Source organism: Girardinichthys multiradiatus, chromosome 5 (genome assembly GCF_021462225.1).
Source record: "Girardinichthys multiradiatus isolate DD_20200921_A chromosome 5, DD_fGirMul_XY1, whole genome shotgun sequence".
In the NCBI taxonomy this organism is placed as follows: domain Eukaryota; kingdom Metazoa; phylum Chordata; class Actinopteri; order Cyprinodontiformes; family Goodeidae; genus Girardinichthys; species Girardinichthys multiradiatus.
The window spans coordinates 7,722,459-7,746,261 of NC_061798.1; the positions used below are offsets into that span (position 1 = coordinate 7,722,459).

General features: G+C 41.0%; 1 protein-coding gene and 1 long non-coding RNA gene across 3 annotated transcripts in view; one reads left to right on the forward strand and one right to left on the reverse strand.

Annotated features, from left to right (window-relative positions):
• Positions 1-23,803, forward strand: part of LOC124868570 — a 69,562-nt gene that overhangs the window by 8,874 nt on the left and 36,885 nt on the right. The window lies entirely within an intron of this gene.
• mcoln1a (mucolipin TRP cation channel 1a) lies at positions 50-23,131 on the reverse strand. Of its 2 annotated transcripts, none has more exons than XM_047365975.1 (14): positions 22,835-23,131; positions 16,713-16,993; positions 15,978-16,145; positions 15,475-15,631; positions 14,158-14,239; positions 13,876-13,972; positions 11,585-11,684; positions 8,656-8,762; positions 8,265-8,414; positions 7,784-7,885; positions 7,584-7,706; positions 4,007-4,213; positions 3,669-3,799; positions 50-1,372 (listed from the first exon to the last, which is right to left on the reverse strand). In XM_047365975.1, the coding sequence occupies exons 1-14, from the start codon at positions 22,863-22,865 to the stop codon at positions 1,336-1,338; spliced, it is 1,773 nt and encodes a 590-aa protein (XP_047221931.1). In that variant the 5' UTR covers positions 22,866-23,131; the 3' UTR covers positions 50-1,335. The 2 variants fall into 2 exon arrangements, with proteins under 2 accessions (XP_047221931.1, XP_047221933.1); XM_047365977.1 differs by having other exon boundaries at positions 16,713-16,990; positions 22,835-23,129.

Sequence of the window (23,803 nt, forward strand, 5' to 3'; positions counted from 1 at the left end):
AGAACTACAGCAGACATTAGGACAACAATAAACCAGAAAACTGAAGAAATCCAAGGGGACCCAGGAATTTTAATTAGTAAGTTACCTACTGGAAGGAGATCATTATATACCCTATATGACACAAAACAGATGACTGTATAACAACTCAAACTGTGTGTCTCTTAGGTACAGTACAGGCACATTAACACTAAAACTCAAGCAAAATACATCTGGATAACAGAAGACAACATACCCACAGATATAACATCCTTAATTTAAAGCCACTGATAAAACAGGCACTTTTTTATTTTTTTTCCTTAATCTATTATCCTTCAGCATAATTAGTTTAAAAGGTGATTCTGATGATATGTTGGACTGAACATGAGATGAAATAGTTTAAAGTCTGTTAGCCCAGTCCAGCTTGGACCAAAGACCTCACCAAACAGAGCTTGGCATCTTCCCCCTGAGACTCCTCAAACTATTGTGCGTACAAAAAAATGAAACAAAAGGAAAGCTACTTTATTCAGGCCTCCAACAGGGCAACTGTTTTAGACAAGACAGCTTTATGCTAACGAGAAACAAAAAAAAATAAGGCATTGTTCGCTCTCTGCTGCCATCATTTTCTCCTATTGTTTTCTAATCAAGGTCTGGCTATTCAAGTCAGATCCAGTTCGTTAATGGCCATCACTGTTGTCTCTCCTTAGGGAAATAGGGCGTGGCAGTTTGGAAACCCTCTGCACTGAAGACAAAATGATGCCCACGCTACATCATTCTGAGCACGATTCATAAGAAAACTAATATATTCTGTTTCTGAATTCGGATTTTTATTCTATCTCATAAAACTTAATCAAAAATTGTAATGGGTAATATTGGGCCCAATTATGTGCATAATCTGAAATTTTATAAAATAGGGAAAAAAACAAATAAAAGAGCATAAAAACACTAAGCTCCAAGAATGCAGTACCACCCGGTATTGCACAGATAGTTTGTGCTGCTGCTTCAGTAATGTGCAATCATAAACACAGAAAAAACACTGAGTTTTGCTCTAAAAAACAATAAAAACTAACAGAAATGTTTGTGCAGCAGTCATCAGTGATGCTGCTCTAATGCTTATACATCAAAAACATTCAGTTCTTCATCAGCTCTCAGTCTCGTCTCGATGGACTCAGCAAACAGGAAGCCCAGAAGCTCCAGCAGGAAGAGTGTAGGCCCTTTTTTGTAGAACCAGGTCCAGTGGATGGAGACTGAATTTTTAATCCACATGAACATCGCTGATGCACACACTCCAAGTGTGCGGTACACACCACTGGACAGCAGGGGGGGCTGATGAGCGTTCACAGATTGTTGAGGTTGACCTCAGTTTACCAGCAAAACGTCTTCATATGTTGTTGTTCTGAGGGGAGTCAAACAATAAACTGGTTTTATACCTCAAATTAAACCACTAAAAGGTTATTTAAGACTCAGAAATTTCTTAAAAGTGTGGCAATATAGTTAAAGCCTGATTCAGCAAAATACTCAAAGAAACTCCTGAGACATTCTCTTTAAAAAGCAACAGTTGCTTTATTTAAAAAAAAAAAAATTAAATATAGGCATTTTTTTGTTATCTAATATAAAACCAAGGTTAGATCATTTTCCCCTCTTTAATTCTGATAGCAGACATTGTTTGCATGCTGTTGTAAGCTTAGTCTGCTGGAACTAATAAGCATCTCTTGCCAGTCTAGTAGTTTCCTCTCGTTAATCCCGAATGTGTCCGATGACTAGAGCAGATGTCGCAGAAACATTTCTTCTGACAGGGTTTGTAATTGCTGCTGAAACAGCTTGAAATGAAAAAAACTAAATTTAAATATTTTTTTTCCTCTGCTTAGAAATGGTCACATTTGATAAAAACAAATTTATTTTATTTTCTAATACCGATAAAGCACTCGTACTCGTAGTCTTCCGCTTTATCCGGAACCGGGTCGCGGGGGCAGCAGACTCAGCAGAGACGCCCAGACGTCCCTCTCCCCAGACACCACCTCCAGCTCCTCCAAGGGAGCCCAAGGCGTTCCCAGGCCAGCTGAGAGACATAGTCCTGGGCCGTCCCCTGGGCCTCCTCCTGGTGGGACGTGCCTGGAACACCTCCCGAGGAAGGCGTCCAGGAGGCATCCGGTATAGAAGCCCGAGCCACCTCAACTGGCTCCTCTCAATGTGGAGGAGCAGTGGCTCTACTCCGAGCTCCTCCCGGATGGCCGAGCTCCTCACCCTATCTCTAAGGGAGTGCCCGGCCACCCTACGGAGGAAGCTCATTTCAGCCGCTTGTATCCGTGATCTCGTTCTTTCGGTCATGACCCAAAGTTCATGGCCATAGGTGAGGGTAGGAACATAGACCGACCAGTAAATCGAGAGCTTCGCTTTTCGGCTCAGCTCTCTCTTCACCACAACGGACCGGCACAGCGCCCCCATTACTGCGGCAGTCGCACCGATCCGTCTGTCGATCTCCCGCTCCATTCTTCCCTCACTCGTGAACAAGACCCCGAGATACTAACTCCCCTCCAACCTGAAGAGGACAAGCCACCCTTTTCCGGTCGAGCATCATGGCCTCGGACTTGGAGGAGCTGATCTTCATCCCAGCCGCTTCACACTCGGCTGCGAACCGCCACAGCGCATGCTGTAAGTCTTAGCTAGATGGGGCCAGCAGGACTACGTCATCTGCAAAAAGAAGAGACGAAATCCACTGGTCCCCAAACCCGACCCCCTCCGGCCCTTGGCTGCATCTAGAAATCCAGTCCATAAAAGTTATGAACAGGACCGGTGACAAAGGGCAGCCCTGCCAGAGTCCAACATGCACCGGGAACAGGTCCGACTTAGTGCCGGCAATGCGGACCAAACTCCTGCTCCGCTTGTACAGAGACCAGATGGCCCCTAATAAAGGGCCCCCAATTCCATACTCCTGGAGCACCCCCCACAGGGCATCACGAGGGACACAGTCGAATGCTTTCTCCAGGTCCACAAAACACATGTGAACCGGTTGGGCAAGCTCCCATGAACCCCCGAGCACCCTGTAGAGGGTATAGAGCTGGTCCAGTGTCCCACGGCCGGGACAAAAACTACACTGCTCCTCCTGAAGCCGAGGTTCGACTATCGGTCGGACTCTCCTCTCCAATACCCTGATGTAGGCCTTACCAGGGAGGCTGAGGAGTGTGATCCCCCTGTAGTTGGAACACACCCTCCGGTCACCCTTCTTATGAAGGGGGACCACCACCCCAGTCTGCCAGTCCAGAGGTACTGACCCCGACCGCCACGCAATGTTGAAGAGGCGTGTCAACCATGACAGCCCTACAACATCCAGAGACTTGAGGTACTCAGGGCGGATCTCATCCACCCCCGAAGCCCTGCCACCACGGAGCTTTTTAACCACCTCGGTGACTTCAGCCTGGGTGATGAAAGAGTGACACCAATGAAACAACACTGGTCTTATTATAAGCCCCTGGCTTCCTAATAATAATAATAATAATAATAACAACAATCTGTTGTTTTCAGTACTGTTCTTATTTGGTTCCCAAAGAGAGATAGGAGGTGTACAAAACCAACATTGGGAGATCAACGTTCTCTAAAAATCAGAGAACAGAAAAACACCGACTGGTATGTTGTGGGTTACAGGCTTCCTAAAAAATGAGATATTTTCTGGGGGTAATGAGAGATATGCTCACCTGTCACAGCAGCAGAAGAAGGAGCAGGGAGACGTTTCCATCCCCCTGAACTTCCCAGAGGTTGGTGCATCTGTACATTCTGCTATAAAGGCGTGCAAATCTGTGATGTGGATCGATTCTTGGGTTTGGTGCTGTGGAAAACAGGAACAGGCTTCTATTATGTACTTTACTGCATACTATACTACCATATACTACTGTATTTACTGTGCTATATTAATCATAAAGTGAAGTCATGTAACCTAATGTTTTTGCTACAGCTTTCAGAAAGAGTGATCTCCTTCAGTGTCAGGACACTGAACTTGGTTCCCCTCGTTGTTCTGAGAGGATCAGTATCTCACCTTAATGGTCTCATAGGCTCCTGTGATGAGAGCGATAAATAGAGACAGGACCATGTAGATAAACAGGGAGATGAAGGTGTAGAGGTAGAGTTGGCTGAACACCCACACCAGAGTGCTGCTCTCCTGCATCTCCGAGAACGTCACAAACATGTCGTCCCCATTAATGAGGGAGAACAGGCACTCCGACACCATCGACAGAGAGCGAAACTGTAAAGAGAGGAAGAAACGGAGCTGAAATAGTGTTTCACCATTCAAAGTGCCATTAGAAAAATGTTTACACAGACGAAGTTTGACAAAAGTGAGATAACGAGTTAGGAAGAAAAAAACACCAACTGAAGCACTATTTAAAGTTTGCCACATGTCACTTAGGGGGACACAGAAAACACGTGGAAGAAGGTGCTCTGGTCAGATGAGACCAAAATAAAACTTTATGGCGTAAAACTAGCGATGCACATCCTCCTGAACACCACACCTAATGTGAGACATGGTGGTGGCAGCATCATGTTGTTAGGATGGGTTTCTTCAGCAGTGACAGGGAAGCTGGATGGAACTGCATACAGGGCTGGAAAAGGACTGCTGGGGAAGAGGTTCACCTTCCACTAGGACAGAAACTCTTGACATACAGCCACAGCTACAACGGATTGAGTTACAGTGCCTTGTGAAAGTATTTGGCCCCCTTGAACGTTTCAACCATTTGCCACATTTCAGGCTTCAAACATAAAGATATAAAATTCTAATTTTTTGTGAAGAATCATCAAGTGGGACACAATCGTGAAGCGGAATGAAATTTATTGGACATGTGAAACTTTTTAACAAATAAAAAACCTGAAAAGTGGGGCGTGCAATATTATTTGGCCCCTTTACTTTCAGTGCAGCAAACTCACTCCAGAGGTTCAGTGAGGATCTCTGAATGATCCAATGTTGTCCCAAATGACTGATGATGATAAATAGAATCCACCTGTGTGTAATCAAGTCTCCATATAAATGCACCTGCTCTGTGATAGTCTCAGGGTTCTGTTCAAAGCGCAGAGAGCATCCTGACGACCAAGGAACACACCAGGCAGGTCCGAGATACTGTTGTGGAGAAGCATAAAGCCGGATTTGGATACAAAAAGATTTCCCAAGCTTTAAACATCCCAAGGAGCACTGTGCAAGCAATCATATTGAAATGGAAGGAGTATCAGACCACTGCAAATCTACCAAGAGGCCCATGATCACTCTGGATGAACTGCAGAGATCTACAGCTGAGGTGGGAGAGTCTGTCCATAGGACAACAATCAGTTGTACACTGTACAAATCTGGCCTTTATGGAAGAGTGGCAAGAAGAAAGCCATTGGCAAGAAGAAAGCCATTTCTCAAAGATATCCATAAAACGTCTTGTATAAAGTTTGCCACAAGCCACCTGGGAGACACACCAAACATGTGGAAGAAGGTGCTCTGGTCAGATGAAACCAAAATCAAACTGTTTGGCCACAATGTAAAATGATATGTTTGACATAAAAGCAACACAGCTCATCACCCTGAACACACCATCCCCACTGTCAAACATGGTGGTGGCAGCATCATGGTTTGGGCCTGCCTTTCGTCAGCAGGGACAGGGAAGATGGTCAAAATTGATGGGAAGATGGATGGGGCCAAATACAGGACCATTCTGGAAGAAAACCTGTTAGAGTCTGTAAGAGACCTGAGACTGGGACAGAGATTTATCTTCCAACAAGACAATGATCCAAAACATAAAGCCAAATCTACAATGGAATGGTTCACAAATAAACGTATCCAGGTGTTGGAATGGCCTAGTCAAAGTCTAGACCTGAATCCAATCAAGAATCTGTGGAAAGAGCTGAAGACTGCTGTTCATGAACTCTCTCCATCCAACCTCACTGAGCTCCAGCTGTTTTGCAAGGAAGAATGGGCAAGAATTTCAGTCTCTCAATGTGAAAACTGATAGAGACATACCCCAAGCGACTTGCAGCTGTAATTGGAGCAAAGGGTGGCGCTACAAAGTATTAACGCAAGGGGCCGAATAATATTGCACGCCCTACTTTTCAGTTTTTAAAATTTCATTCCACTTCACGATTGTTTCCCACTTGAATTTTATATCTTTATGTTTGAAGCCTGAAATGTGGCAAGAGGTTTAAAAGTTCAAGGAGGCCGAATACTTTCGCAAGGCACTGTAGATCTAAACATAATAATGTTTCAGAATGGCCCAAGAAGCAGACCTAGCTAAACATCTCTGGCAAGACTTGAAAACTGCCATTCACAGATGTTCTCCAACCATTTGGACTGTGCTGAAATTATTTTAGAAAGAAGAATTAAAAAATAACTTTCAGTTTGAAAATGAAGCCCCAAACACATACCGCAACAGACTTGCAGTGTTTCAGACTTTTATTTGTAAAAATTGAACTGAAAACAAAAAATACTGTGTTGGTCTATCGTAAAAGATCCCAATAAAATACATTGAAGATTTGTGGTCGTGACAAAGGAAGTGAAAATGTTTGAAAGACACTGTATGTAGCAGAGCTACAAATTCGGAACTGCTGAACATGAGTATAAAACAGAACACACAAATAAGCTAAAGCACAAGTTAGATGAAGCTAGGACAGCGGTCTTAATTGTGATCACCGTGCAGAAACAGTATACTGCTGAGAGACTGGTGTCAGGCTACCGGGGCTTTTTTCTAAAATGTGCACACAGACACAAAATGTTTCTCCTATAGGCGAACTGGACTCACACTCAAAATAAACCATCCATCTACATTTTCTATATCTGGTTCTTCCATACAGGTCACCAGTCCATCACAGGGCAACACGGTGACACACAGGACAAACAACCATGCACACCTAAGGGCGACTGAAAGGGACCAATTAACAGTCATGCTTTTGGACTGTGGGAGGAAGCCCTAGTTCCTGGAGAGAACCCACGCATGTACAGGGATAACATGCAAACTCCATGCAGAAACACCCCCAGCCGGGAGTTGAACCCAGGACCTTCTTTCTGCAAGGCAACAAACTGCGCCACAGTGCAGCCCCTAAAATCTAGCAAGCTTTTACAGCGCAGGGTTTGGGAGTGGGTTCTCTGATAGTTGGGTGCTGTAGTACTCTGTTGTTTCTTCATCTACAAACTTTGGGTATGAATTTCAAGAATTATTTTCTTCTCACTCTGCAAAACGGTCGTTTTTTTCTTTTCTTTTTGGCTGGTGGCGGTGCTAACACGTCAAAGCCTATGTTCTGAATGATTTGCTTTTCATCCTTGAATAAATCTAGGCATATTTCAATTCATAAAGAGGTTGCCTGTTCAATTTAATTATCACATCATTCAATAATACAATTTATTTTTCTTAAGTCGCCAGTCCTTTTTTTTGTTTCCCAACCTCAGTCTAACTCTTCGTCCTTCCAACAATCTTAGGACCCGCGAGATTTGCATGGGTCCCGTGGTGTCCCTATCACACTGCATGGCTCTAGTATGAAGGAGTCAATGATTGCTTTAAAACAGTCTCTCATCAAATATTAGCCAATTACTGGGGGATTCAAAACATTAAATGTATTCCAATTAGGTCAGAGATTTTTATTTATTTCACCTTAACGTGGTACGGTCCGAGTACGATCCAGCCACAGAAGCAGAAGCCCAGATAGATGACAGCTACGCAGCAGCAGAAACGAATCACATTGGGCAATGCTGCTCGGAGTGTGATGATGAGAATCTGACGAATTAAGAAAGGGAGGCAAAGATCAGACTAGCGGATTGTCTGGTTAAAGGAACAATCTCTCTGCGACTTACGTTGTACTTTTGGAAAAACGTGAGGTAGCGAATGACTCCCACCCACACCAAAAGAGTGGAGGTCCCCAGTAGGATGGCACAGATGTCATAGGATGACATGGTCTGTCAGGAGAAAAACAACAGATAACATAATGTGTAACATAAGTAGCATTGTTAACTACTTTCTACAGCCAATCTACAGTGCCTTGCAAAAGTATTGCCAACTTTTAAACTTTTGATTTAAAATGCTATGTGTTGCAGAAAGCTAACTATGCACATGATTCTGAAAACACAATAACCACATTGAAACATAGTGGTGGCAGCGTCCTGCTGTGGGGATACTTTTAAACTAAAAACAGGGCAATTCACAACTTTGTGTTGGTCTATAACAACACAATACTTATAAAAACCAGTTTGTGGTTGCTAAGTGACAAAAAGTGAAAACGTCCTAGGACTCAAAATACTTTTGCAAGGGGCGGTATATAAAAAGCTGATGTAGGACCTTTGATTCGATGCCAATTTTGATGATACTGCCTGTGATGGTAAAGATGTCGCTGATGATGAGAAGAATAAACCAGCCATTGATAAACTCAAGCCGATCTGCCCAGCACACTTTACGAGCCAGAGTCTCCTTGAAGTACTGAACAAACTCCTGTTGAGCAAGCAAAGCATTAAAAACGGTCAGACTCCTTCAATTATTAAAACATTGACGTAGACAAACACATAAATGATCTTTAAAAACAGAACCCATGCTTGCAATCATTGCAGTGAAATGAACCTTTATGCTTTTATCACCACTCAGGCTTTGTGTCACTCTTTTGGATTTAAGTCATGAGGCAGATCTTGTGAGGTCCGTGGTATGTTTTGTCTTGGTTATAACAGAACTCTCTTACCTGCTGCAGCATGATGCCCCGCAGCAGGGACCGTCCACAAAGCAGGAGAGACAGCAGGCACACCAGAGAAACAGCCATGTCAAACGTTACACGTGTATAGCTCTCAGCTGTGTTTAAAAGAATAAAAATAAAAAAACACTATGAGCAATGTTGTACACCATTTTAGCTTGGAACATTTGTAAATGGGCTGCATTTGCAGTTCTTTGCAAGCATATTCACACCCCATTAAATGTAAACATTTTGTCATTTTACAACCACCTGTTTCAATGCATTTTATGAGGGTTTTATGAAACTGATCAACACAAAGTACCACATTACTGAGATGTACATATGTTAATATACGAGGCTTTCAAAATTTGTTTCAAGAGAAATCTGGAAAGTTTAGGACAGAATCGACATCTGTAAACATCAATTTGAGTCTTTCCACAGATTCTTAATTGGATTTACATTGAACTTTGACTAGGCCATTCTAACACATGAAAAAGGTTTGAGCTAAACTACAGCTGATTGACATGAAAACAAATATTGTGAGATAGTTGTTGAAATATATAATGATAAATTTGATTGTGATTAACCATCCTTTCTCTCACTATTCTTTGTTTTCGATCAATTTCCAAACCACTTTCTGCAAGTTTTAACAATTTCCTGAAATCTACATCAAGTTTGTGCATCAAATGCACTGAAAGTCCATATTACTGGCCAAATATATTACTTGCATCCAGAGTAGAGGATGTTAAAATATAATAACCCAACAATTATTACATCCATTCACTCATTTTGATATTGCACACAGTACTAGTACGATTTGAACTCAGCCATTTCATTGTTGCTCTGACTGTAAATTTAGGATCATAGTCCTGAATGTGAATCTCAGTCTCAGGTCTTCTGCAGCCTCAGGTCTGTAATAGGCCTGTATTTAGTTCTATCCATGTTCCCATCAACGTTGACCAGCTTCCCTGGCCCTGATGAGGAAAAGCAACTCACAGCATGATGCTGCCACTGTTTTTTTGAAGATGGTTTGTTCAGGTTGATGTATGTGTCGTGAATTTTGAAAACCATAAGTCGTGGTCTATCACATAAACTTTCAGAAAAATACAGAAAGGTTTGTGGTTGTAATGTGGCAAAATGTGGGACAGCTCAAGGTGCAGGAATACTTTTGCAATGCACTCCATATAGCGCTTTTACAGCAACCCCAATTCACCTATTTGCACACACATTCACACTCTGCAGATCTGCAGATAGCTAAGCAATTTGTTATTAAGTGTTCTCCTCAAGAACAGGCTGGCATGTGGTATGGAGAAGATTAAATCAAAGTCACAATCTACCCATTTCCAGGCGACTACTTTTCTCCACTGAGTCAAAGCTGCTGAGTTTGTGTTCCATGTCTATATGTCAACCTTTACTAGTCTCAGAGCATCCACCATGCACCTTGTAGGAGGATAACATCTACAGCAGCCATTTCTTATCAGGGATTTGGAACTCCAGGCTCATAAGTGGTTGTCAGGACCATTACATCGATAGGGCTATTTAAGGCCATGTCTACACGGAGCCGAAGACGGTATCCTAACAGAAAGGTTTGACCATAAAGACTAAATTACCCACAGCCGGAGGAGCTGCAATAGGTGTTGTAATACGCATGCCATGCCATGTGAGTGGCGCAATAACGCTGCCACAGGAGTAAACTGTTGTAGGAAGAGCAGTGACAGTACCTTTTACTGGTGGCCCTACTGGTTGATCTGCGCCGAGGAATTAAGCACCAGCAGCAAATGTAGTTTTCCATCTACAATTTGTGCTCACGGTGGCAGTAGAGGAGCAACAGATATTGGTGTGAAATCCACAATTAATTCAATAGCCGCTGAAATACAACCAGAACTCCGCCGGTTAGGGATAAGCGGGTAGGGCTGTTCACACGAAGACGCCACGAGTGTAGCTTCAAATTTTCCTCCTCTGGGAGCAGGTCTCAAATGAAATCAGTTTCACAACCACTTTGTGTGGACAGGACCTCCTATCCGACCAAAACGTTTTGCGAAATCTCCCCAACTTGGCCTCATGTCATTGACCCACCCATCCTTTACTGTGAAGGTTGTCTAGAAATGAATAATTTTGCTGAAACAAGTTATATGTTTAAGATCCACACATTGCATTAGAAGCTCCATGTGGTGGATTTGGGCATAGCATTCAGTTTGTAACAGTATCTCATGTTCCTTTGAAGACAGTCCTATAAACCAGGAACTGCCTGTAATTATAGATGTGCCAATAAAATCACATAACTGTTGTCTTGATCAAACCTTACCAGTGACTGTGGTTGTTGCTAAAAAGAACAATCTCTTTCCGATTGGAGAATGCACCATGCTAAGCCCTACCAGGTCATGCCAACAACAAAACCTTGAGTGAAGACCACTCAACATTAGCTTTTCTCAAGATCACAGAGTTAAAAATAAAGTATTTTCTTGAACCTGCATGTCAAAATATGTCTGCTGTTAAAGCAAGAGAGAGCAAGACTGTCAGTAAATAACAGGAAGGCTGAACACATTATAGCAAAGTTGCTCTGTTTCATGCTGAGATGTCAGCCTCTGTCATTCATGGAACACGGTGCATTTGGAAATGTTGGCAGCTTTATGGAAACCTCGAAGATGAGGATACTCTAGAGTACGCAGGGAGCCTCCTGTTCTTGTAATGCTAGCCAAGCTAACTGTACTTATCACTAACAAAAAATTTGTAATAGGCTTTTCTTATATATTGCTCTATTTAACTTCTTTAAGGGAAATCAGAATCTGCTAAAATTGGTGTCAGCAAGTCAAAGCTTAACAAAAATGGGAATGGCCTGAAACAATTTGTGTATTTCTAATTCCAAGCAGTAAATACTCTCCATGGCAAAGAAACAACAGCACATATAGAACGGTTAGAAATGAGAGCCCTGGTGACTTACCATGTCCAGAGACACTTGGGTCTTTACATTCCTTTATTGTTGCCTGGTTTTCTAACCAGATCTTCACCTTGCCACTGTGAGCCTTGTTGTCCATCACTATCTGAACGAAAGAGAGAGCAACATGCAAACCATATCATATTACACCATCATTTAAGGATAACAACACCACTGCAAATAAAATAGCTTTATAGTCCTAGTAAAGTAAGCCTCTGGGAAACTATTATTATATAATCTCTTGTTAAAAGCATGAACATAATGTACTTGCTTATACAAATGCTTTCTAACCAGAAGATTTCACCTGTTTTTTATTTGTTTCTTGAAATCCAGCTAGTGGCTATGTTGCAGCCTGGCAATGCATTATTATAATGTTGCCCATAGACTAGAATAAACTGGATTATTGTTCAGTGTATACTTTCATGTGAAGGACATTATTATGTTGGAAACATCAAAACTGCTTCAAAAGCACAGAGAAATATTTGTTAGCCATCTAGTTAAATTGACACCACAATGGCTAAATTTGTTGTAAACCTACTATTTTCATTCGATGAGAACAGAAACCCATTTTTTGTGATTTTAAGAATAATAATTCCTTTATTATTTAAACATGATGTAAACTCTGTGAGAGTCAAGTTTTCACAGAAAACAATATCCACCTGTCTGTGTTTGATTTCCAGTTAGTCTTTTGTTCAGCCATATGCTTCAGAAAAAGTGGCCTCATCTAATGATTGATGGTGCTGATTGTATGGCAGCCTCACTTCCATCAGTCTGCCTCGGGGCAGCTGTGGCTACAACTGGCAGTGTGCGAATGTGTGGATGACTGATTGTAGTGTAAAGACCTTGGGGTCCTCAGACTTGACAAAGCACTACATAAGTACAGGCCATTTACCTTCTTAATGTATTAAAATTATCTGACATCTATTATTAAGTAAACTTTATGATGCTTGAAACAGCTCATAAAAAGGGACTTGTCTTTTTTGTTATACAACATACAGTGTTTTTGTGTTACTTCCATAACATGTTTTATTAATAGCTACATTAGCCTCCAATTCTTTTACAACTGAAGGGAGGAATAATGTAGCCATCAGCTGGTTATTATTTAATGCGTTAATTAGTACTCCAGTAGATCAAAGCGTTGCGGGGTTGGGAACTTTGCACCTGGGAAGCACATTTCTCTGCCATTGGGCTGTCTGTGTCTGGGAAGCTAATATCTAAAGCTGCATTAGGCAACTTTGGGAAAAAAGTATTTTTTACATTTTTGTTAAAAGTGTCACTATGACCTGACAGTAGAATATGAGACAGATTATGTGAAAAAAATCAAGCTCCTCTGGCTCCTCCCAGTGGTCCTACTGCAATTTGCAGTCAGAAACAACCAATTAGAGACAGGAGGAATGTCTTAGCAATGCCAACCACACTCATTTACGCACTGCTCACACCTGTCCCCTACAAGACTGCCAGTGTGTTGCAGCTGTGCTAATTGGTCTGTGCTAATAATTTGAAGACCAAGTTTGTAGTCAAAGTATAGGCAGGCCATAGTGAATGTAAAGCATGTCGTTGATGTTTCGTCCCTACCAGGAAATATGCCATAGCCGTTTATCTGCCGTCACTGGTGGCGCTGCTTACTAGCCTGCAGAATCACGGCATGCTCTGCTGTGGAGGGAGGGCTATAGCACCGCACAGTGCAAAGGCGGAGGGACCTGTAAAATGTGCTTGTTCAAACCTTCAGGCTAAGTCCACAGTTTCCTCAGAACTCCCTACTGCAGATTTAAACAACATAAGCTTATGTCATCTGCAAGGTTTACTACTTCAGTTTTGCAGACCTTTTTAAGTTGCTATCAAACATCAGTGTTGCGTTAGTGTAGCAAGCATGTCATCTTTTGACATTTAGTGAAATTTTTTTCTCACTAAATGCCACATTTTTTGTCTGTCCGTGCCTCATAGGAAAGCTCCTCGGAACAGCGCTTTTGTGTTTGCATCGTCAGCTAAAGAGGGTCCGCATTAGCTTTTTTCTGGGTCTACCTGCCAGGTTGACAGAATTTAAAACTTCCAGGAGCAGCTCATCGTTTTGATCAGGTGAGGCTGCAGAGGGGTGGGGCTGAGTTGCTGCTGAAGAAGTCCAAATATTTGGACAAATGACAATGGGTCCATTTTTATCGATGTTGACGCATAAACTTTTCTAGTACTGATTATATCGAAATATTAATTATTTTGACAGCCATAACAGATACCCTGCTCTAACTCCCATTCAGTTACCTTTGAACTAGAACACATGTCTGTTTACAGATTAAACTTACTGTAATGTGGAAAGTGTAGCAGTCTGGGATCTCATTGTTGATGATAGTCTGTATATTGATGGCCTTCAGTTGAAACTGTATAGTGACATTAATCAACCTAAAAAATAAAAAACAACAAAACAGAGCAAAAATGTTCAGATGTTACCAGGCGAACCAACAACGGTGTACAAACATATTGCTGTGTCGATACTCCAACCACTGTTGTATAGAAATCCAGAGATAACTTCTTCAGCGTTGGCCTGATGAGGAGAGGCAGAAGACATAAGAAAAATGAAGTCTTACTTGTGGAACTTGAGCGTGAAGTTTTTGTAGCTGCTGGTGAGCTGAGTATTGGGGACAGACAGAGGATTCACACCGATGCAGTCTGAAAACAAAGATCAATAAGCAGGAAAAGGTCACTCGGAGTAAATATTCATTATTATAGCCGTACTTCTGTACATGGTGAGTCCAAAAAACTGTTTTCTTAATCTGGTTAAATCTCAAGTAAGTGTTTCATATGCAGGTTGATGCAAGATATGATGTCACATCCTGACTAAAACATTGTGTGAGGAAGTCAGAAACTCCCTTCATACCTTCTTTAACTGGATGTTTAAGAATAAAGAGTGAGGAAATGCTGGTGACAAAAAGAACCCTATTGAATTGTTCAAGAATATTAAATAAATGTTTTAAAACTTATAATTAAGTTCTAAGCAGAGTGTTTGTCAATACACAAGCAATGTCAATAATTATATATTTTAACTAAAGATACATTATAAAAAAAAGTTATATCTAACAATAAGCCAAAAAAACTGAATAGGCACTTCCAGAATTAATTTAGCTCATGTCTTTTCTGATGTTTTTTGTATTTGGTAAAACGTAAAAGGCAAATAAAAGAAATCTCTTGTCACCCCAGCTTTCTAGCAGACAGACTGAAGGTTTGGGGTCAAAACAACCTAACAACCTCAGAGCATGATGCTGCCGCTAACATGCTTCACTGAGTTTATAGGATTCTTCTGGTGATGCACAGTGAAAATACCGTTTGGAACGGTTGCCCACAAATTCAAGTTCAGCTTTAAAAGAGTTTTAACACATTCTCCCATGACGGTTTGGCAGATTTTAGCCAGGCCTACTGTTTTACTTGGAAGACAAGTAGAAGGAATTGCAAACCTTCTACTTACTCCAGACAGCTGGACAATGCATTAGAACCAGCACTTGGTAGAAGTTCCTGCAGCTCCTTTAGTGCTGCTGCAAGGCTTCTTGGCAGCCTCCATAACCAGTTTTTGTCCCTTCTTTTAATACATTCTGGAGAAACATTTAGTTTTAGCTCCACTGCAGGCTTAATGCTGATATTAAGTATTGGTTTAAGGGTGTGTTTACTTATGTAAATCCGGCATTTCAACGACGGTGAGCACACTTTTTAGATCCACTGTATTTTAATTGTCAGAAAAAATCTGCATGTTGTCTTTTCTTGTTGCAGATTCCAACATTCGATTCAAACTCTTGTTTTAGGAGCAACAGTTGTCTACACAGAGAAAAGGGTCACACATTGCATAAGGCTCCAGGGTTCAAGAGCACACTTCATGTTTGCAGGCCACACTCTACTTTGTGCAATTCATGTACCTGTGACAATGTGAGGGTCTATGTTGAACGTATCATTGGCTGGATCAATCTGTCCCTTCTTGTAGTACTGTTGGCAGAGGGAGAGGGCGCTGCCATTCACACCGATGTCATAGACGTACGCGTAGCGCCCCACTGTGGTCTCCGGTAAGGTGAGATACTAGGAGGAGATCAGAGGACATGAGGAAATCTTGTCTAACCCAGAGCTTCATCAGGAGAGGCAAACAATAATTTATCATTCTAACCAAGAAGTCATTATATCTGAGTCTAATTTAACTTCTGCTTTTTTAGTTCTAGAGTTTAGCTAAGTTCAGTAGGAGCAAATGTTTTTCTGTTTAAATCAGAAAAGGGAAAATCAATTAAACTGGTTTATGGGTACTGATGTGGGAGTGGGTGGAGTGCGGAGGACATTCAAGGAGCTGGTAGTCTCAGACTCACTGAGGATTCTGCATATTAGGAGATGGGTCATATTTTTAGGGCGTTTTTTTTTTTTTTTATCTTCTTACCTTTTCTACAGTGTAAAACATGTGGTCATAGACGTCCTGCTGGGTGTAAACAGCCAATGAGTCATCTGAAGACTGATCGTAGTCTTTGAGAAAGAGGTGCTTGAACGTCATTGTGTTCTCCTCCTTGAAGGTGACGGCCACCTGGTTACTGATGCCAAAGAAGGCTAGCTGCAGAGGAGAAACAAAGGTGCAATAACAAAAAATAACACCAGTTGAAGTAAAGGACAACAATGAAGCAGATGTTAGGATTAGGAAGGGCTAAAAAAAAGAACCTTTTTAAATTAACTGGACTAATTTCCACTGAACAGAAGAATATTTATCGGTTAAAACCAGTCCTCCAGTTCCTGATGATGCAAAGACTCTTAGTCCCATGGTCTGTTTCTGCAATACTGTTAGTTTTGTACCAATAAGTTTCACTTTTGTCTCCACAGAATATTTTCCCAAAACTCGTTAGCATTATCAGAATATTTTTTTTTTGGAAACGTGAAACGGGCCTTTTTGATCGTTTTGGTTCGCGGTGCTTTTGGCCTTGTTCTTGGTTCTTTTGTGACCTCCAGGATAAATTGTTGATGAACTCTTGGAGATATTCTGGTAGGCTGATGCATAGATATTGACTACCCCATGTGTTCTTAAAGTTCTTTTAGATCAGGGCATGACTTTTCACGACTTTTTCACAGCACTGCCAGCGTCACACAATTATTATTTAAACCAGATACAAATGCTTCTCCGATATACCTGAACTGTGACAATGACAATCTTGAGCAGCTGCAGGACCAGCTTGTACGGCTTGCGGCCCTTTGCATGATATTTATCACAGGGGCTCATGAAGAAGTACTTCAGCTTCCTGCGAAGGGCCTCCTCCTCTTGGTCGGCCCTGACCCAATGGTCTGCCGTTGGTGTGGGACAGTTCTGCTTGTTGTGGTTGCTGTTTGTCTGATGATCATGCGTGCTGCAGCTTCTATCTGTGGAGCCATACTGGGTCCCATATTGAGAGGAGAACAGGCCTGCTTGTTCTGCTGGAGGAAAATAAATTCAATATAAGTGCTATGTACACTAATATGTTTACATGGTTTGTCTTTCTAAAAAAATCTATTGTAACAAAGGATCATGTTCCAACCTAACAGGACGCATACTTAAATGTTAAATGGACTGAACTTATAAAGCGCTTTTCCAGTCATACAGACCACTCAAAGCGCTTTACACTAGAGCCACATTCACCCAATCGCACTCACTAACGCTCACACATTCATACACAGACACATCAACACATGGTAGGAGGAAGCTGGAACTGAACCTACAACCTTCTGATTACAAGACAACTACTCTTCCTCCTGAGCCACAGTCACCTAAAGAAAACATATTCTCTACCGGTCAAAGGTTTTAGACACATTTTCTCATTCAACGGTTTTCTTTATGTTTATGACTATTTACATTGTACGTAAACTCACCGGCCACTTTATTAGGTACACCTTGCTAGTACCTAGTAAATTATTCAAATTTAATCAAATTATTTTCTGTTTCCCAGTTTTTTTATACAAGGAAATGCAGAACATTCAGGTAATAATGCATATACTGAAATATTTGTGATCCTAATTATTACATCTTTACTGGAGTCCATTTGACTGGACATTTTCCAGCTGTTTCTGCTCCATTTGTGAAAGTGTCCCGAGGTGACTTTGGTTGTCAGAGGAAACTAAATATAAAGCCAAGTCATTCATAAATGTCAGCACATGTTTACAGCTGAACTGAAAGTAGAAATGAAAATTTGATGGTATTGACAATGCAGGGATGTTACCGGGTCAATGAATGTCAACAGTTTCACAACTGTAACATAAGAGTTGAATATTTTACCCTGCAGATCAATCCTGCCAAGTCCATCTCTGCCGTTTAGGATCAACAAACATCGTAACAAGCCAAATAGCTTTCAATCAGCATCCAAAATAGTGTTGGGAAAGTAGCCACATTGGGAAACAAACATGGAGACCTGGAAGTTCCACTTGTGGAGTATCTAATGTCTTTGCTAGAAATAATTTATGTTGAAAACAATTAAACCTGTTAGTACACTTCCTTCAAAGACATGCAATCTGCAGCACTGTTCAGCCTCTATAACCAGAGCTGAGCCTTGGCACTTTAACCTCACTCCAACGTGTCCTGTATTGTCCGAGTGCAGCTCTTCTCTCAGGTCCCACTGCTGCATGGGCTCTAGCATTCACTTTTACAAGGACTCAGGAATATAGATGATTTATAGGAGCTTTCCTCATTTTTCTATCTAATGACTTCCAACACCTTTCAACACCATGACTGCCTTGGGTTTTTGTGACAAGCGTTTCAAAGCGGCTCTCTTGTAAGCGAGTGAAATCTGTTGTAACCTAACCGGAGGGATAAGGTCGATGCTGCTTTGCTCCTTAGAGCAGGAAAAAAATCTGTTCAATTTCTCTGCATCTAATTAAACAGACTTTAACCTGTAAGAATGACATGATGAAAAATGTTTAGAAGCCAACTAAAGCAGGAATAAATCATGAAATCACTCCATACAAACTTAGACATAAGTGACCAAGATCAAGAGAATACTTAAGTCTTAAAAAGCAATTTATCACAAGTACACGTGTTCTTCTTGGTAAATCCTTGATTGAGTAAAAGAACTGAGCAGCCATAGCGCAGACTTATTATTCCTAATACTAGTCACATGGTTTCTGCCTCTCTAAGACAAGACATGAGGAACAAAGTCATTCAATGTGTTATACACGTTTACAAACTGACCCAGGCTGTTGGTTTTAAACTCTAAAGTAGGTCAGAGTTGTGAACAAGTGATAATTGGGATGAGGGCTTTTATTAAAGTTTATTAACTGAGAGCTATCAGAGGGGCGTCAGGGCGAATCATGCGTCAGACAGTAGAAGTCGGCGGACGAAAGCACAGGGTTAATAGCATGCACGTTGCAAATGGGAAGTGAAACAGGAAGAAATGCGATGCTCGGGTTTTATCAGTCAACATAAAGCTTAAGCAAGATGAAAGTTCAATAAAGGATCATCACAGCAGAAAAGTGCGCAGCTGGTTACATTATTTTCAGTCAGACTATTAGGTGCAACCGGTTATTTGTTTTCTTTAGATTGTTATTAAAGCTGCAGAAGGAAAAATAAAGGAAATAGTGTTATTTCTTATAAGAGCAACCATTTATTCACCTGCCCTCTGAAGTCTACACCCTGGCCAGCTATCATTCTAAAATACAACATGCGATGCAGGCTGAAGCTAGATCGTGGTTATACGCTCTTCATTTATTCTGAACCCCATGCACATTGAAGTACAGATCCCAGCTCGTTAAAAGTTAACTGAAAGGACAACCTTTCCCTCAGTCTGAAAAATGTTAATGTGATCTGAAACTTGAAGAGGCAATGACATTTATATGAAGACATCTATATCTGTCTTAATGCTGTTGAAAAGTTGTTAGGTCTGTCAAGATGGAATTTGGATTATATTTAATAGACGGAAAGAAAAAAGCTTTTCGTTTCCAATTACATTTTATTTCTTCCTCAGTTTCATTTTTCTGAATTCCACATTTTAGAAAATAAAATGTTTTATTTAATTAATTCTAATAGTAAAAAAGAAATCTAAGTTTAAATACATTTATTTATTTTTTTTAATCTTTTGAAGCTCTTACAAATATGCCTGTGAGTTATATTTAACTATTTAATACATAAAAAAAAACAACATTTAAAAACAAATATTACACATTGTACAAATATAACAGGACAGCCCGCTCCAAAGAAATGTAACTTAAAATTTACATCAGTGTTACAAGGTCTAACATTCAGAGCTCAGTTTGGACAAAAGTATTTTTCCTTGCTTACAACAAATATATCTGATTGCTGGCTGGCTACCCGACCTGACAGCCCAACTAACCAGGCCACTATCAGCCTTTTATACCTCATTTATGCTAATAAATGCAGACCCGCACAGATGTTCAATAATCACTTGAAACAATTTACTAAATGTAGTGTGACTTGTATACTTCTGCTTAGATCTATATAATATCCAGTTCTTCTGGTTCACTGTCGCCTGTACGGATAAAGCGATGGAGCTGCCTGTCCATCAGTTAAGTCTGGAAATCTGTCAACAATAACATACCTCACTCCTCAGATCTAATCTGACCACTCAACAGCAAAAGGCCACTCACAGTGTGGCTGCCAACCAAAGATAAGGAAGATAACTTTAACACAAGAAACTGATGTGTTGAAAGCTGAAGCATAAAGCCTTTCCTTTTCAGCAACATGTTAAGTTTTAGCAAAATGTATAATCTGGGATAGATGCCCAGTGATAGATTGGCAACCTGCTCCAGCCCTCTCATGACGCTGTACAGGATTAGGTCCACACAGAAAATGGATGGATATATTCCGGGAAAGAGAAAAAGCCTCCAGAAACCAGCATTAGTATGAAAGTTCAGTCACTAAACAAAACACAAATCATCTTAATTTCCATTCAATTAGCAGACGAACCCAGAAAACATTTCAGGAATATCGGTCCAGGAGGAGATACATTCAAACCTTTTTTCAAAAAGTACACTTCATAGTTTCTATCCTCAACTTCTGTTGCAATATTGTTCTAAAATGACGCTATTTGAAAAATGCTGAAAAGCAGCTTCCACAGAATTACTTTTCCAGGCCTGACTTTATTCAGTGAAACATTATTTTTTTTAAATAAATATTTAAACAACTCTGAACAAACAGAAGAAGAAAAAGAAACAAGAAACTTTTAGCAGACTTCGGGTCTACTAAAATACGCGTTAGGGTTTGAAAACTTTTGTATTGTTTATCACTCATGTCTGGACAAAGTGCTTTTCCCTCCCACATGCTACAGAAAGGGAGATGGGGGAGAGGAGTGAGTTATGCTACTATCAGCAACATCTGGGGGCTGCTTGTACCAGTCTGTTTAAAAGCAAAACACATGAAATCTAACCCTTCTGACCCCACACACACACAGACACACACACATCCCCTAAATGCCTGAACTGTCTGTTGAACTGTGTGTGTGAACCAGCATGTATAAATAAAGAGAGAGGGTGCCAACACTTTGTAGATTTGCACTGCAGAGTGTGAGCTACCTCTTGCGCAAGAAAAACTGAAACCCTGTGTCATACTTCTTTCCTCTGAGTTTGACTAATTAATACCTAACAATACGTTTTCACATTAGCGGAGAAATCCTCTTCTAACCTAAAGCCTACAGCTTAGTTGACATTTTAACCAAAAACACACATGTACATGAGGATGGACTGAGAAATTAGCTGATGAATGGGATGGGACAGTTTGTGAGTTCAGAAAACCTGATCTTTTCTCTATCAGTGAATGCACCAAACCTCTGCTAACAGGTCTCACGGAAAACAAAACTGCTTGGTGTGGAAGTTGTTATTCTGGGAAGACTCACATTTTGCCACTTTCACGATCATCCCATCGGTGCAGACAGGATTAAGCTAGTGTTTATTGTTTTGCCTTTAAAACTGTTTTTTATTGAAAAACACAGTAACACTGAATAACTGCCTTATAATAAAAGTTAACGTTATCTCTAAAAGTGGGAAGTAGCACTTTCTCATTGCACATTGTTTTTCGACAATTGTACAGCCATAAAAATTTTAACTATTTCATGCGACCTTTATCTAACTCTGGTTTTAAGAAGAAAATGGAAGAAAGAGGAATCAAAGAAGGTGTACGAAGCTAATTAAAAGAAAAATGTATTTCTTATTGCAAATTTATTAGTTTATTCAGGTTGCGACTTATGGAGAAAGCAAGTCATTAAGCAGATAACAAGATGTGTAAACATTTTACAGCAAATAAATCTCAGAGTTAAGGAAAGGATCTACATTTCCACGTAAAACACACGGAGGCTGTTGTTTACCACAAGTAATGCTAAACATGTTAATCACTAATATATGTTGATGAAGACATGTAATATTTGAATTGTTATCATATTGTTTTTGATTTAAAATAACAATAAAACCCTGTTTTACAGAAAACATCCATAAAACTCTGATCAGTGTATCTCTATGTCTGCTTATCGTTTTATTCCTCGGTTTTCAACCACAGTTCACGGTCTGAATAAATATAATGTGAATGTGCATGAAAAACTTCCCATGTTTGGATATGGATGATCCAACAGCATGACCAAACAAAAAAACCCCACAGAAACCAGAAATATACTTCAACTTCTCAGACATTACACACAGAGGGGTGGTTATCATTACATCAGGTGACCCAGTGATTACAGACGTCAGCCAAAAGAGCAACAGCGATGCCACTAATAGTCGGTTTTAAAGCCATAACACTGAACACAGCCTGATCTAACTAACATCTTTACTGGCATAAGCTTTATGACACATCTGTCTCTGACTGGCATCCATTGGTTTTTATTGCAGTGTTTTCAGCTGCGACCACACAGCTCTGTGAAGGCCAGTCAAGTTTCTCCATATCAAACCTTATCCACCGGCAGCCATGGAGGTGATTGGAACACACACATTCATTGATTTGGTGGTGGGACCCAGTACTTTTGGCTATAAAATGTATCTATGACTAAATATAAGGAGCTCTGTTTCTGTCGGACCTGAGTTATTATTGACAAAAATGCAGCCACTACTACCAAAACACACTGTGTTGGTGGATACCACTGCAGCTGTCTGTTAGCAGAAAATACCCCAATGACTGTTTTTCCACCTATTTGTCGCATTTCAGAAACCAAGACAAGCTAAAGCTGGTTTAGATTTCCTAAAGAGCATAGCAAACTGCGTAACAACAGACAAAACATTCTACGGATAAGAGTACAGACAGCAGAGAGTAACGGCGATAGAAACAAATCTAATATTCAAACACTTTACCAGAGGAGTCCCGGCGTCCTGTCGCTGCCATGAGGGTTAAAACAAATAAACATTAAAACCACCCTAGAAAGAGAGCTGCTGTAAAAGAAGCCCCAGTTTTGTAAGGCTATAAAGGCGAACTGCCGAGCTACTCCAGCAGCTCTGCCTCGATGTTTGCTCACAAAGCTGTTCCGGTCTGCCAGGTCACGTGACTGACTGAACGCGACCAGCTGACTCAGAGGAGGAGAGACAGCAAGCAACTTGTGGCAGTGGCAGGCAGAACAGGCAGTTCCGGTGGCAGGCTGTGGCAGTTCCGGTGGCAGGCAGAACTGGCAGTTCCGGTGGCAGGCTGTGGCAGTTCCGGTGGCAGGCAGAACTGGCAGTTCCGGTGGCAGGCTGTGGCAGTTCCGGTGGCAGGCAGAAGCGGCAGTTCCGGTGGCAGGCTGGCAGGGGATTCCGCGAGGATGCCAGAAGGTGTCAGACCGGCCGTAAATGCTTGCCACGGCGGTTGCCGCAAATGGGTTGTCATTATTGTTAATAGTGTCTGTGGAGCTGGCACCCGAAGTGATGCCAGTGGTGATTATCGGCAAACGGGATGTCATTGTTGTTATAGCCTGTTACCTTTAAATAATGATGTCATTATTGATTATTATTTAATAAACAGCTTTAGACCCATAACATAAGGTGATTGTATTTACTTGACATGGAAAATAAATAGCACTATGTCTATGTGTGACGTGTTGAAAGGATGACGAAGATTTATTGCACAAACAGCCGGTTTATTATAGAGCGGCTATTCTGAATTGTCACTCACAGAAAATTATAAATAAATGCTTAAAAACACGCTGGATGTCCCAGGCCATAAGGCTGCCAGAGGGTGCCACGAGGGTCACTGTTGTACATTTACTTTGGCTATACTCTTTAGTGTCCACAAAGACTAATTAGTCTGCCTCAAACCTAGCAAAATTGTTTAGATTTTGTACATCAATA